Source organism: Cavia porcellus, unplaced genomic scaffold (assembly GCF_034190915.1).
Source record: "Cavia porcellus strain 051 isolate PalLab524CR breed Dunkin Hartley unplaced genomic scaffold, mCavPor4.1 scaffold_4, whole genome shotgun sequence".
NCBI lineage: Eukaryota > Metazoa > Chordata > Mammalia > Rodentia > Caviidae > Cavia > Cavia porcellus.
The window spans coordinates 94,211,401-94,225,008 of record NW_026947487.1 but is presented as its reverse complement, the minus strand read 5'-3'; the positions used below and the strand labels follow the sequence as shown (position 1 = coordinate 94,225,008).

General features: G+C 36.2%; 1 protein-coding gene across 2 annotated transcripts in view; it reads right to left on the bottom strand.

The window, feature by feature from the left end:
* The window catches only part of LOC100730743 (cadherin-11-like), a 150,139-nt gene that overhangs the window by 27,352 nt on the left and 109,179 nt on the right, over positions 1 to 13,608 (bottom strand). For both annotated transcript variants that reach the window (XM_063247442.1, XM_023565996.2), the window contains 4 exons: positions 12,895 to 13,014; positions 10,939 to 11,106; positions 7,332 to 7,519; positions 1,388 to 1,641 (listed from right to left, as the gene is read on the bottom strand). In XM_063247442.1, coding sequence (XP_063103512.1) covers positions 1,388 to 1,641; positions 7,332 to 7,519; positions 10,939 to 11,106; positions 12,895 to 13,014 — 730 coding nt within the window. The remainder of the gene's footprint in view (positions 1 to 1,387; positions 1,642 to 7,331; positions 7,520 to 10,938; positions 11,107 to 12,894; positions 13,015 to 13,608) is intronic.

Sequence of the window (13,608 nt, the reverse complement as noted above, 5' to 3'; positions counted from 1 at the left end):
AATGAGCACAGTATAGCAAGTTGAAAATTCAGAGTGAAACTGTAAGGAAGAGCACGCATATGGCAGGACTAGAAGAAAGGAGAATGCTCCTGAGAATGGTACTGAATGGCTGTGAAGATCCCCACACTAAATAAAACAATCTAGATTATTTTGGATGTGACAGGTAACAAGGAACAATTCTATCAACCATTGGGGATTGTTTTCAGTGGAGGTACTAGGTGCCGTTTGCACATATATTTTATAATGACCTCTCTGGTTACAGGACTGATATTAAAAAACTAGCTGAAATACAGGATGCAGGAAAAGCATAAAGGGGTACAGGAAGGGAAATAGAAAAGAAAGGAATTAGGAAGCAGCCACAGAGGGAAAACTGTGGTAGAATCTGATCTGGGGAAGAGATTTCACACAACTGTACATTTGCACCCTGTGAATGTCTTATAGCTTTTTTCAGATTCTTTCCCATTATTACGTTATAAGGACAGGGATGAGAGTGTACAAGTAGGATTCTGCATCACTCTTCTTTGTTTTTCATATTTTTTCTATTTTTTTATTAAATTTCAGATATACATAGTGATAACATTCATCATAGGGAATTTGTACCTGTACAAGGTATAACCTGCTTCCTCATTTCTTCCCTTTCCCCTCCCCTGCCTTCAACCTCTCATCTATTTCTTATTTACAAAAGCTTTGTTTCCATTTTCTTCTTTTTTTATCCTTTCCTTCCTTTCCCCCTTTCTTTCTCCTTTGTTCCCCTTCTCATTTGAATATTTTCTTTCCATTTCCAAATATCTATTATGCTCTTCTAAGCAGCAACAATAGATTCATAATAATGCAAACATTCAAAATGTGTTTACCTTCTCTTATCATTTCCAAGTACTCATCAGCAGGAATATCTTCCCTCCCTATCCTGCAGCCCTCAGATTGTGACATGCAGGGCAAGTGACTTCATTTTACAGAACCACAAACTCTTCGTTTAAAAAATAATTCATGCAATCATAAATTTGAAGGATAAATTAGATCATGTCTAACTTACCTAGTAAAGTAACTGGAGCACAGGAAGTCATTCAATTATTTTAATTACACTAATTATTTCATAATGATTATTTATACTTGAGTGAAGTCTTTAAGGCAGACAGGCTCAACTAATGGTTCAATCCTAAGATTACCTTGGGAAATCAGCTCCAGAGAAAAATTACCTTTCTGCAGAGGCTTATTCAAGCTACATAAGTAGCAGAGGTAAGTGGACCTCATGTCCTGCTGAAATTTCATTGAACCTGATAAACTTGGATGTTTTCTGAAAGAGAATGATGTGGTCCCAGGGGACCTTCCCCAAAACTCTCACCTCCAAAATTCCCCTTCCAACCTCTCACAGTTAATTGGCCTGTACCTTATCGGGCTGTTGGCTGCATCAGGATCTTTGGCATGCACTCTCCCAACCACAGTGCCAGGCGCTGCATTTTCTTGGACTTCGTGGATATAACTTGGAGCCAAGAACATGGGGGGCTCGTCAACATCTTCCACATCAATCTTGACAGTGACAGTGTCCTTGAAAGGTCCATTGATGATGAACTTTGGGTCGAAGTGCACATTGGCAGCCTCTACTTTCAAATTATATGCTCTTTTGGTTTCAAAATCCACAGGCTGCAAGAATGGAGAGAAGATTGACAACCAATTCCTTGAAAGACAATGGAAGAGAAAGACTCGATTGTTTTATAGGACAAAGTAAATACTTCCTCAAAGAGAGAAAATCAGTACTCAATATCCAACTACCTGAGCCAGTTGGTCAGAAAATCAGATGAATCAATTCCTGAAATGTGGAATATGCTTAATAGGTAATTCAATGACCAGGATTGATACAGAGCCTGTACATCCTGTGAAAGGGACCCTCTTCTGTACAGTTACACAAAGGTTTCCCTAGTCAGTTTCTAAAAGCCATTGGAAAGGGGAAAACAAAACAGTATCAAAAATTTTAGCTGATTTTTTAAAGTATTAAGACCTTGTTAATGAAATTGCCCACTTAGAGAACAAAAGTGTGTCTTATTGATGACTGCCTTCCCCTCCCACATCAACACGCAACTCATATACCTCAGTCACAGGGATAGCCTCACTTTGAAGTTTCTGAGTACACTGCATTTTACAAAGTCTAAAACGTTTACTTGTTGTACCCATAAAATTATTTTGGGCAGTTTAAGGGTAATTTTGATAAAAAGGACTGTTAAATAATACTCACTTACTTACTGGCATAATCAGTTTTGTTTTTTGTTTTTTGTTTTTTTTTTCCATTTCTCTAAATTCACAGCATCTTGGGATAGCACTGCTTTTTAATATATAGGATATGCTCTTCAGTAACTGTTTTGGGAAACTAAAACACTACACTTTAGCTGAAATGAAATGGCAGTTTTGTTTTGATTTAAGTAATGGATAGGTTATCTTCCATTACTGGTAAGTGATAAAACAGTGAAAATAATCCTTTATTTTATCTTATTATATTTTGTATGGGGAATCAAACATAGGATCTTGTGTTTGAGAGGCAGGAATTGTGCTGCTGAGCTATATCCCAGGTTCAATCCTTTGTTTTAGAAACAGTAAAAAAAAAATTAACTATCTGAAGAAAAACAAGAATTATCAGTAGAGATTTTTATGTAGATATAGATAAAACAGAGAAACAATATTTAAATGGCTGAGGTATAGGAACACTGATGATTAAACACTTCTTAATTTTGAGTAGAGAAAGTACAATCAATCCACTAGCAAAGGGTAAAAGTAAAATATTTAGCAAAGAAATGAACTCTAAAGTCTAAGGAAAAGTTTCTAATTATCACTCTGGATGATTCAGGATTTCCCAGTGTTTGAAAAAAAAACTTTTATCTTAAGGCAGCATGTGCTTGACACACTGTTTTCCTCTGCCTGACAAACATTTCTTTGGAATGGGCATAAGGTGGAGGGGCTTAGTCCTGAGCTAATTCTGCACAACTCCAAATCAAGGAGGACTCTAGTTTCACAAGAGTTAAACGTATTCAATCAGACTACCATGTCCATCTGCCTCAGTCGGGGAACACTCCCCTTTGTCAGAGTTAAATCTACCTCCAGCCTCTTCATCATCTTTTGGGAGACCCAGGAGCTCCTTTGTCATTGGCTACATTACTGAGTAGTGGAAAGAAATGATATTTGTAGGCTAATGGTATAACATTGTTGCAATGTCTGCAATTACTGGTTAAAATAAAAAAATTGGCATGTGATAGTTCTGAGACTCAGTAATTTGTAATCAGGAAAGATGAAGTTTTTTTTCAGTTTTTGATGCCCCTATAACAAATCTTTTTGCATTTGAGGTAAGAATATGCCTAAAATTTCAGACCCACATTTTGTTCTGGAATGCTGTATGAATGCTGAGTATAATAAAATCATGCTGCTTTCTTACAGACAGACTTCATTTGGATCATCTCCAGATAGGATCTTCAGTGTGTTTTCCCAGTCTGCTGAGATTCTTCCTGGTCTTCTGGCAGTTCACTCAAGTCTCATGTCTTTGAGTAGTTCTGCTCAGTAACCCCGGGTTGATTGGTATGGCCTCTGATCTAGCCTCTGCATCCCTCATTTCCCTCCCATGGTAGATTAGAAGCATACCAAAGAGCTCTATTGAGTTGATCTTTGTTGATTTTTCCTCTATACAGCCCCAGAATTACTGCATCAATGCAAAAGTCAATGCATCAATAATTTTGACTGAGTAAAGAGCAGGACTGATGGGTGGATAACATTTTAGCATTTATTTACAATTTTCTCATCCTCCTTCCAAAAACTATTTGAGGTAGCTTCCCATGTGAACATTTATATCTGTGTTATGAGTAGTTGAAATAAAGCAAAATGAGGTAACACACTGCATAAGCCATAAAAATCTTAATACCCCCCTCATTTATTAATCTCCACCTCTGAAAATTCTCCCTAAGGGATTAATTCAACAGAAAACCCAAACAAAAAATATTCACAAATGCACAATATTTGTTATATATAGTAGAAGGTTATATCTAATCTGGAGAAATATGCACATGAAACATCAAATCCAACTGTAAGATTTTATTAAGGAAATAATGGTCCATCCATAGGACGGGATATTATGGAGTCATTAAAAATGATTATGTATATTATATAACAGCATGTAAAATGTTTACAATGTGACATTAAGTTAACAAATCAAATCACCCTATGATTGCAACCCAGCTAAATGTTATGTATCCACATCTATATACATGTGGACAATGAATATAAAGAAAAAATAAGGCATAAAAATAATTCTGTTAATATAGAGAATATTTAAAGTGCCTCATAATGCTGCCCTAAAATTGCTTCACAAGTTTACTGGGCTGAAAATAAACAGTTCAGAAACTATGCTGGAATTTCTCTGCAATAAATGAGATTCCTACTTGGTCAAGGGTGTTACAATGAACAGATTGGATTTTTCCTCCCTGTGTCTACCAAAACACCTTAAAGCTTATCTGTATTTAATACTATTCTTCAGCTAACCATGTGGAGACTGACTAAATCCCTGAAGGAAGGTTTTCTTTCTTCACTATGAAATCCAGATATACTGTCCAATTCTATAAACATGTATTGCTTTTAAGTGACAAAAAAAAAAAAGATGAATCTATCCACTGGTTAATTCTTCTCTTTGGCTCTTTGTAATACATATTTTGAATCCAATACCAGTTTCTCAACTGGTCTTATTCTGTAAAGACTAACTGTATTGCAATCTCCTAAATATATCTTTTTTAACAGGTTCTAGTTCTTCATGAGTTTATTTTTTCCCTGCCTTTTCTCTCTTTATCTAATGGGGAAAGTATTGTTCAACTACCAACACTCAACTCAAGGACTCCTCTTAGAAATCATTCTTGACCCATATCACAGTTTTTATAGTTGGTTTTCTGTTGAGGAGTGCTTGATCCATTTACTCCAAGAATATTTGGCAATGTCTAGGGTTGTGTTTTGTGACAAAACTGTTGAGATTAGGTGGAGTGAGTGCCTATGGACCTCCCAGGAGGAGGAGCCTGAATGCTGTCAACCATCCTCCAATGCACACAATAAGCCCTACAACAAAAAAATCACCCAGCTCAAAATATCGACATTTTCAGGTCTGGAAGATGGCATTGGAATTCTATTTAATTCTCATTTTCCTGTGAGCTATCTTATAAAATTGTGACATCCTTATGACCAGAACACTTTCTAATTTATATCTCCAAATTTTACTGTACCAAGGTCTTACCTGACAAATAATAACTCAATAGCTCTTAGTGGGGAAAATGGATAAATTAATAAATGAGTGAAAGTACTATGCTAAATAATGTCTTTGAAATATAAAATAGTTGCATGATCTCTCCAAATCCTTTTATATTATTAACTTGTATTATTAATGACTTCCACAAGGACTCATATTTGTACTTTGTAAAATCTACCTTTATTTTTTTGCCCTTCCAGTGGACAATTAGAACTTTATGCTATTAGTGTAAATAAATGTTCTTTTGAAAATGAAATGAAGTCCTACATTTGAACCTGAATGTGATTGCTATTTAGAAGACTGTTCCACTGCCTATAATAAATATGCTGACTTGGGGGAAAATACACAAGTTAATCACATGCAGATAACTCATTTGCCATGTGAGAGTTCCATGAGCATGATTTAAATCTCTCAGGACTTTCAAGTCACAGTGTGTAATATAATGCCCTAAATACACTGAAAATATGTGAAACCTTAACATAATCAACTACCTAATTACTCCAGTGACAAAGGATGGGAGGCAGGAATTGCTGCTGTTGATGTTAATACACCAGTGTCAAGCTAAGCGGATAGTAATGTGAACTAACACAGGAAGTTGACAGCTTGAGGGTGCATACAATCCCCACAACTACTTTTCCAGAGGAGAAATCAAAGGAAATCATTACGTCAGCTCCCATGTGGCAGAAAATCTGCCCTACTCTGTCAGATCATGTATGATAGATACATTTGTAAGCATCCAAAGTCACTCCAAATTCTAAACATTTCATTTTCTTTGTTCTTCATGACAGTCACAGACAGTCACCTTCTCTTTGCTGTGTTGTCTAAATTTTCTCTCCAAACCTAATAGCTTTAAATGTTTTAAAAGTCAGTTGAGTGGAGCACATCCCTTCTTGCCTCTCTCCTGAAAGTTTCCCCCAAGGCTCAACCTTCCCCCTCCTTACTCTTGTCTTTTCTTCAACTACTGGTCTTTTTATTGATTCTTCAAATCAATTTTTCATCAGCGTTAATGCCTAATCTTTCCCATAACCTCAAGAACTTAGTATTCATGTTGCAAAACCAAGTAGAAAATGAAAATGTTTTATTAAAACCGTATAACCCCATCATCCCGTTCAGATTTAATGCTCCATACACTTTGAGGCCGAAGAAGTGTTGATTCCTAAGAGGTAAATACAAGAGGTTCACTTTAGAATGTATTGTAACTGATTCTTCAATTGAAAGTGAAATCATAACTTACTTCTCTTTATTAGTTCTTTCTGGCTCAGTTATTTCCAAAACCTATTAAGAGGGAAGATGTTACAAATATGCTAGGTGTAAATTTCATGTCTGTGACTTTGGTTAGGTCAAATATTTAATCCTTCTGGGCCCCAGTCTCAAAATTAAGTTGAAAATATCACTGTTCATTAGACAATGCTATTTATTTTAGATGAGAATTTGCATATTAAAAATAAATGAGATGTTTGTAAGAGACTCAGGCTGTAATATTGAATAGATGCTACCTTTATTTTTACAAAGAAACAAAACCAGGAAGAAACAATGTGCTTTTCTTTGTAGTGAATTAATTTAAAAGTCATCTTTCTGAGGATCTAGCTGACTATAAGGACAGGCTTATTATTCTGGCTTTTCTCTTTGCAATTTAGAAAGCTAAGCAAGAAAGGGATTTGTTTAAATTTCTCAGAGGGTCCAGCAGTGAAGTGAACCTGTTTGAAATAAGAGAAGTTCTGAGCACCTTATGTCAAAAGTTTTTACTGGGTGCACCTAAAGGAACTTAGAGTTGATTCTCTAAAGTCTATGCTTCTCTAACGGCTTTTGCTTCTGTAGGAGAAGTGTGCCAAAACACAGGATGACAAAACAGCCATCTCAGGCAGAAATAATCAGCCCCCTTGCTCATGTTCCTCTGCACTAACAGAAGGTAATACAGTTCTGTTGTCTCTATAGAGCTCTGTGATCATTCACACAGTGAGGTCAGGCCCCACCTACCCAATTCTCCCTCTGTCCCCTCTGTTGCCTGTAGTGTTGCCTTGGCAGAGAAGCCCACACATAGACAAGCACATTGTTCACCCTAACTCACCTTTTTCAGCTTCACCACACCCTCTTGTGTTTCATAGTCTGTTGTGATTTCAAACAATTCCATACCATCTCCATCAACAATATTGTACGTGACTAATCCATTTTCTCCAATGTCTGGGTCTTTAGCTTTCATTCTTCCTACTTCCTCACCAGGGACAGCAGCTTCTGACACAGACATCTGGTACACACCTAGAAGAAGAAGAAGAAGAAGAAGAAGAAGAAGAAGAAGAAGAAGGAGAAGACATGTCCTTTTATTTTCCTTTGTATTTGACAATTCTCAGACATCAAATTGCATTGAATTCCAATAAATTTCTCAAAGGGTTTGAAATTGAACTTTCTATCAATTGAAAACTTGAAAGAACAAAATAGATTGAAGGAAGGTCCAGATGGCCTGCTTGCCAAAAGAATGGACTGTATAAAGAGTGATGAAACAATAGAGGAAATGTTGGGGTCACCTGCCACAAGTGAGGAAAGCAAACAATGTTCAGTTACACTTCTTGAAAGAATGGCGGAGATCACATATATTGTCACACTGTCCAATAGTTGATTCTTCTTTTCATGTCTGCAGAATGGCCCAAGAAATTAATATGAGGAATTTTGAGCATAGCCTAATGTCCAGGAAAAACAAAACAGAGCGAAACTAAACTAAACTAAACTAAAACAAGATACTTTATTTAAAAGCCTCAGTGGCCTCGGTTTTTTTTTTTGTTTTGTTTTTTTTTTTTTTTTTTGAGACAGGGTTTCACTATGAGCTCACTTTGTAGCCCTGGTTGGTCTTGAACTTACAAACATCCTCCTGCCTCAGTCTCCTGAGTGCTAGGATTACAGGCATGTGCCACCATGCCCAACTGTCACGTCTATATTTTAATCAAATGCAAACTTTATCTTTTAAAATCTTTCCTCTTATATACATAGTTCTCCTCTTTCTTCACATCCTGTACTACTACTCCAAGCAGGACATTCTCTGGAAAGATTTCTTACAGTGTGATTACTCCACATTTATACGAATTTAGTATTTCTTGGGAACATGTGTGCCAGATACTCTCATGTACCTACAAACTCAGTAGTAGGCAAAGCAGTTATCATTTTGTCTTCAATGAGTCTTACCAAAAATAAGATAAAAGAAAACACAGATATATTTATATTGTTATCACTGCTAGGCAACTAAGACAGGAAACCAATGAAAAAGACATGAAGGGTAGAGGGAAATGAATACGCATGTGGTTGTGTGTACGATTGTGAATGAGTATGAGGGTGTAAATGGGAATAGATGAGTTGTATTTGTGGGTGTGGAAGTGAGTGAGTGATCACATGTATGGAGTAGGTAGCACATGAGTGAGTGTACAACTGAAGACATTATGTATATATTTGTGTGAGTTTATTTCTGTATGTGGATGAATGTAAGCCAATGTGAATGCTGTGCTAACTATGTGAGGCAAAGAGAGATTTATTTTGAGCCAGGTAGACACAGAACATTTGCTGGAATAAATAGTATCTTAAAGACACTAAAGAAATTGAGCAGAAAAAAAAAAAATCTGAGGTGGCAAATGTCTAAGAAATAAACATTACAGGTCCAGGGAGAGCTAATGTTAATAATATAAAATTGGGGACATCTTCGATATGTACAAGTCACAAAAGGACAATTGTCTCAAATGAGTCTGCTGTTAATAGAGAAGAATGCCCAGATAGGCTGGGGCTCAGCTGGAGGAAAAAGAGAGATCATTCTAGGAAATGGAAAAGACTTGAAGTTTCGTTTAAGTTTAGGAAGCCACTGGATGGTTTCCAGCGGGGCTGTGAGAATTGACACCAACCTATTTTCATCTTCACATATTCTGTGTGAGGGAAAAAATATAAGCCAAATCAGCGGACTTGCTATCTACCTCTTTGCACTTTGGCTTCCTTTGCAACAGATCTTATCAGTTACAGTATTCTATTTATATGTTCAGTTTGGATTTATATTCAATTTAACCTCATATGCCTTTCATCTTGGTATGGTGGGAAGATAATTACAAATGTACAGGAAAGAATTTAAAAACCTACTGTAAGATGATTTTCTCCAAATCACATCCAAGTTTAGACAGTGAGCCTCGTACAGCTGGGGACAGTAATAATATAGCTTAACTATATGACTCTCAATGAGCGAAAGCACTAATAATAACTCAGTAATCCTGCTTGGTGTATTCATCCCAGCTCACCTAACAATTGTACAATGCATACAGTAGAAATCGCAGCTTTTAGAACATTGCATGACCCTTAATCTTTCTGGGAATCCTGAACCTGGTACCTGGAGAGGAAAGCATCTATCATGGGACGCTAAAAGAGCCGAGAGGCCCCTCCTTGACTTCTCCCTTATTGTTTCCCTTTTGTAGATTGTCCTCTTTGAATTTCTCAGAATAATTATAGCACTTCCTGAGACCATTTTTCATGACTTCCCCTGTTCTCTCATTTGCGATACACTCACAGGTTCCAGTGAAAGAGAGCTTTTCACAATGGAAGTCCTCCAGGACTAGCGGCACCATATCTTTGTATTCAGCTCCACATACATGAATAGATTCATGTTCAGATTCTGGCTTGGCCATGTTCCTTTAGTCAAGTTCTTCTGGACTTTATAGAAGCCTGTTTTATCTTTAAAATGTACATGTAGGCTTTTGTAGAGATTTACAGAGTTAGTGATTGGAAATTAAATGATGACACAGGTATCTGTAATTAAAATTACTTATTTCGTTTAATATCTTTTTTTAAGAAATTTCCTTAGCAATTGTATAAATTTTGTAGAACTCAAGTAACAATGGCTAACATTTGTTGACAATTTATCTTAGGTGTTATTACAAGGCTTTACACTAACTTGTTTACACCTAGCAATAATCCTATTAATTAAGCAGGGTGGAGGATTTCATTTTTCAAAACCAATCAAAATCCCACATGCTTTTCTTCAAGGGACTTTGCTTAAATTCTGGCATTCTTACGCCAACACTGAAAAGGAAGTATATGACTGGTGAGGCTGGTTCTGGAAATACAAAACCATTTCTGCCTAGTGCTCTAGAGGTTCTCACTGTCAGACACAGCCCTGGAGACACCCACATGCAGAGGAACCAGTTGCGCATACAAACTAACTGGCCATGAAAGTAAAAATTCCTGGAAATCAATCGTCCATCCCTAGCTGATGCTGTGTAAAACCAAGAAAAAATATCTCCTCCAAACTTTGCACTCAAGGCAAAAGCAAATGCTTATTATTTTAAAACGCTCTTGAACAGTTTGCTACACAGCATAAAAATAACTGATTGAAGCACTGTTATATCCAGGTTAGTAACAAGAACAGAGAAAAGTGCAGACTAGATCACACTATTATTACCTACTAAATAAAATACCTAGCAAAATCGATTTTCTTTTCCCAAGATCAAAACTTTTAATGTCTTCCATTTTGTTCACTGTCTTCATGCCATGTCAGTTGTATTATTGCCATTTTTCTTTTTTGCAAAAATGATATAATTATCTCTTAGTTTTGTAGGTTTTCTTTTGGAAAGCTGAATAAGGTAGGAAGGGGCAAGAGATGATGGGGTGCTGGGTGTGACAGGGCTGAGTGGTGAAAGCTAAGCCCACCTACTTACTCTGAGGAAACTTTGGTGGGTTGTCATTGACATCAGTCAGGGTGATCATCACTTTGGTTGTTCCTGAGAGTCCACCCATGTGTCCGCCCATGTCCTTGGCCTGGATCACCACATGGTATTCCTCCTTAGCTTCTCTGTCCATATTGGGGAGGGCTGTTCTGATGATACCTGGGCAGAGAGTGGGAAACACAACAATCATTTATAACAGAATACAATAGCTACATGTGTGGGACACATTGTTGGTAAAGATTAATAAAGTACCTCAGTTTCTCAAAGAAAATTTCAGTACAGTAAATTTAACCATAAGCAACCATTCCTGAAGCATCCTTGTTTCATTCAAGCACGTCATAAAAATATTACAGATCATTAATTTTGTTTTATTTCTTTTTATATGCAAGTAATAACCTCAGGCATTAGTATCCTGCAGACTGAAATATTTGTATGTCCACTATGTGGGTATCTGCAAGTAAAACTATATTTTCGACTTCTAGTAAAATCTTTTGGAAATCTATTTCCACATGCAATTTTCAAACATTTTTTATACTCTGCATTACATTTAAAGTAAGAGGCACATATTTCATGCAATACATTAAAATGCTAGTATTAATTTGTGAAAGAGTGAACCAAATGGTTTAGCATTATGCACAATGCTTATGCAAATATTTACTGTCTAAAATCACCTGCCACTGACAACAGTGGTAAATTAATGATTGGATTATTTTTGATCCCTGATTACAGAAACATGATTTTAATGAATCCTACGTTCATCTAAATCTCCAGCAGATTTATGGAAGCTTTTCTTAAGGTATCACTTGAACTAGAAATTTAAAAACAACACTGAGGAAGATTTAGTATTCCCTGATGTTGGTATGTTTCCATGAAAAACCCTGTTATTTCCCTTTTTGTTAAGTAATTTGATAGATTCAAAATCTATCAAATTTGATAGATTCAAAATAGCCATGAATTCTTAAGATAAAAGGTGGAGGGTATTTTTTTTTTTTTTAAATCTCAAATGTCTAGATGAAGCTCATGCTTTTCTAGAATAACCTGCAAAAGTTAATGGTAACTTTGATACAATCATAGCAAGTAACTTCGTAAGTTACACTCCGAAACAAGGCAGCTACAAATAAATGAATACGCAAGTAAATTGAAATTATATTAAGTTAAAGGGCAAAATATTCACTTGATAGTTTAAGTGTAAGCATAAGTACACACATATGTTATAAATTTTAATCATGATAAGTGAAGAATATTTGTCCTGATCTTTCAAAAAGATGAGACATATTGTGGAGAGGAAAAGGTCCCTGAGAAATATCGAAGATGAGCAGTTTCATAGAATTTTAGTCTTCATTCCAGAGAGTTAAATTCGGTATAAATTATGTGAAATATTTTGGGCTTTGGTTTTGGTTGTACACTTATATACTTCTTGGGTTTACTCTTTGTTTTCCATAAGAAATGCACAGAACCTCCTCTCTGTGTGATGTTGTCCACTGACAAGCTATGAGTACAAGAAGAGAGACTGGGAAAGTGCTACACCTTAAATCAGTGGGAATATCAGCATACACCTCTGCCACCCCCAGTCTTGAAGAGTGATCTTCGGAGCATAATTTGACAGCTGCTTGCCTTTATACCAGGCTCCAATTCCTATGGTCTCTTAACTTGGATCCACAGATCAAGACTTTTTTGAATTTAATAATATTAAATTTAAAGATTCTTTGTTATTGCTACATTGTGAAATATGGGCAGAAGCAATAATAAACATGTTTCGCTGCATGCTAGCTATACACCTGGACATGGATCCAGTGCTGAATCTTCACATTAATCTACTTAGGTGGCTTTTGTTGGTCCTTTTGTATTTATTTGGGGAAACTGAGATTTAGGTAGGTTCACTGAGCAAGCATGGACTCTAATCTGCAGTCTGTCCTAAGTCACAGTGGTGGCAGCATTCCACAGTACCTGTCTGCGCCTCCACTGAGAAGTAAGGCTGTCCTTCAAGGATGCTGTACACTAACTTGGCGCTGTTCCCATAGGTGGGGTCATCTGCATCAGAAGCTGTCACCTGAATCACCGATGTTCCTTAGAAGGAGAATAAATTGATTAGTACCATGCCTTTGATTTTCAGAATAATTATTACTTATAAAGTTTCATTATAAATTTAATGCAGAAAAGAATCCCAACACATTCTTATTTTCTTTGAATCTTCCTTCTTTCCTTTCTTCCCTTTCCTTCTTTTTACTTGCTAATTCTCACATTGTAAAACTAAACTTTCTATATTTGCAGTACACCTTGCTATGCCTAATAGTTTGAATGATGATATGATTGTTATTGCCAAATAGTCTGAGACCCATGCAATTGAAATGCTGAGTTTAGCACACAATTAAATAAAAACCTTCCAAAGAGTATAATAAATGATAATTAATGATGAATTGCTTTTCAAGAAAAGACAGAGTGCAATCCCCCATCAGTAGCAGAACAATGAATATATCATTTTATTGTTGCTTTGCATGTCATAAAATTGTTCCTAATACTATATTTTAATTAATTTATGGCTATCAATATTGTGCAGAATGTTGTTTCCTACTGGCATGAAAATTGCATTTTCCTACCCCTAATAGGTCTGGTATCCATGAAACAGGAATTACCAGTTGATACCTGGTGAGTACTAAGGCA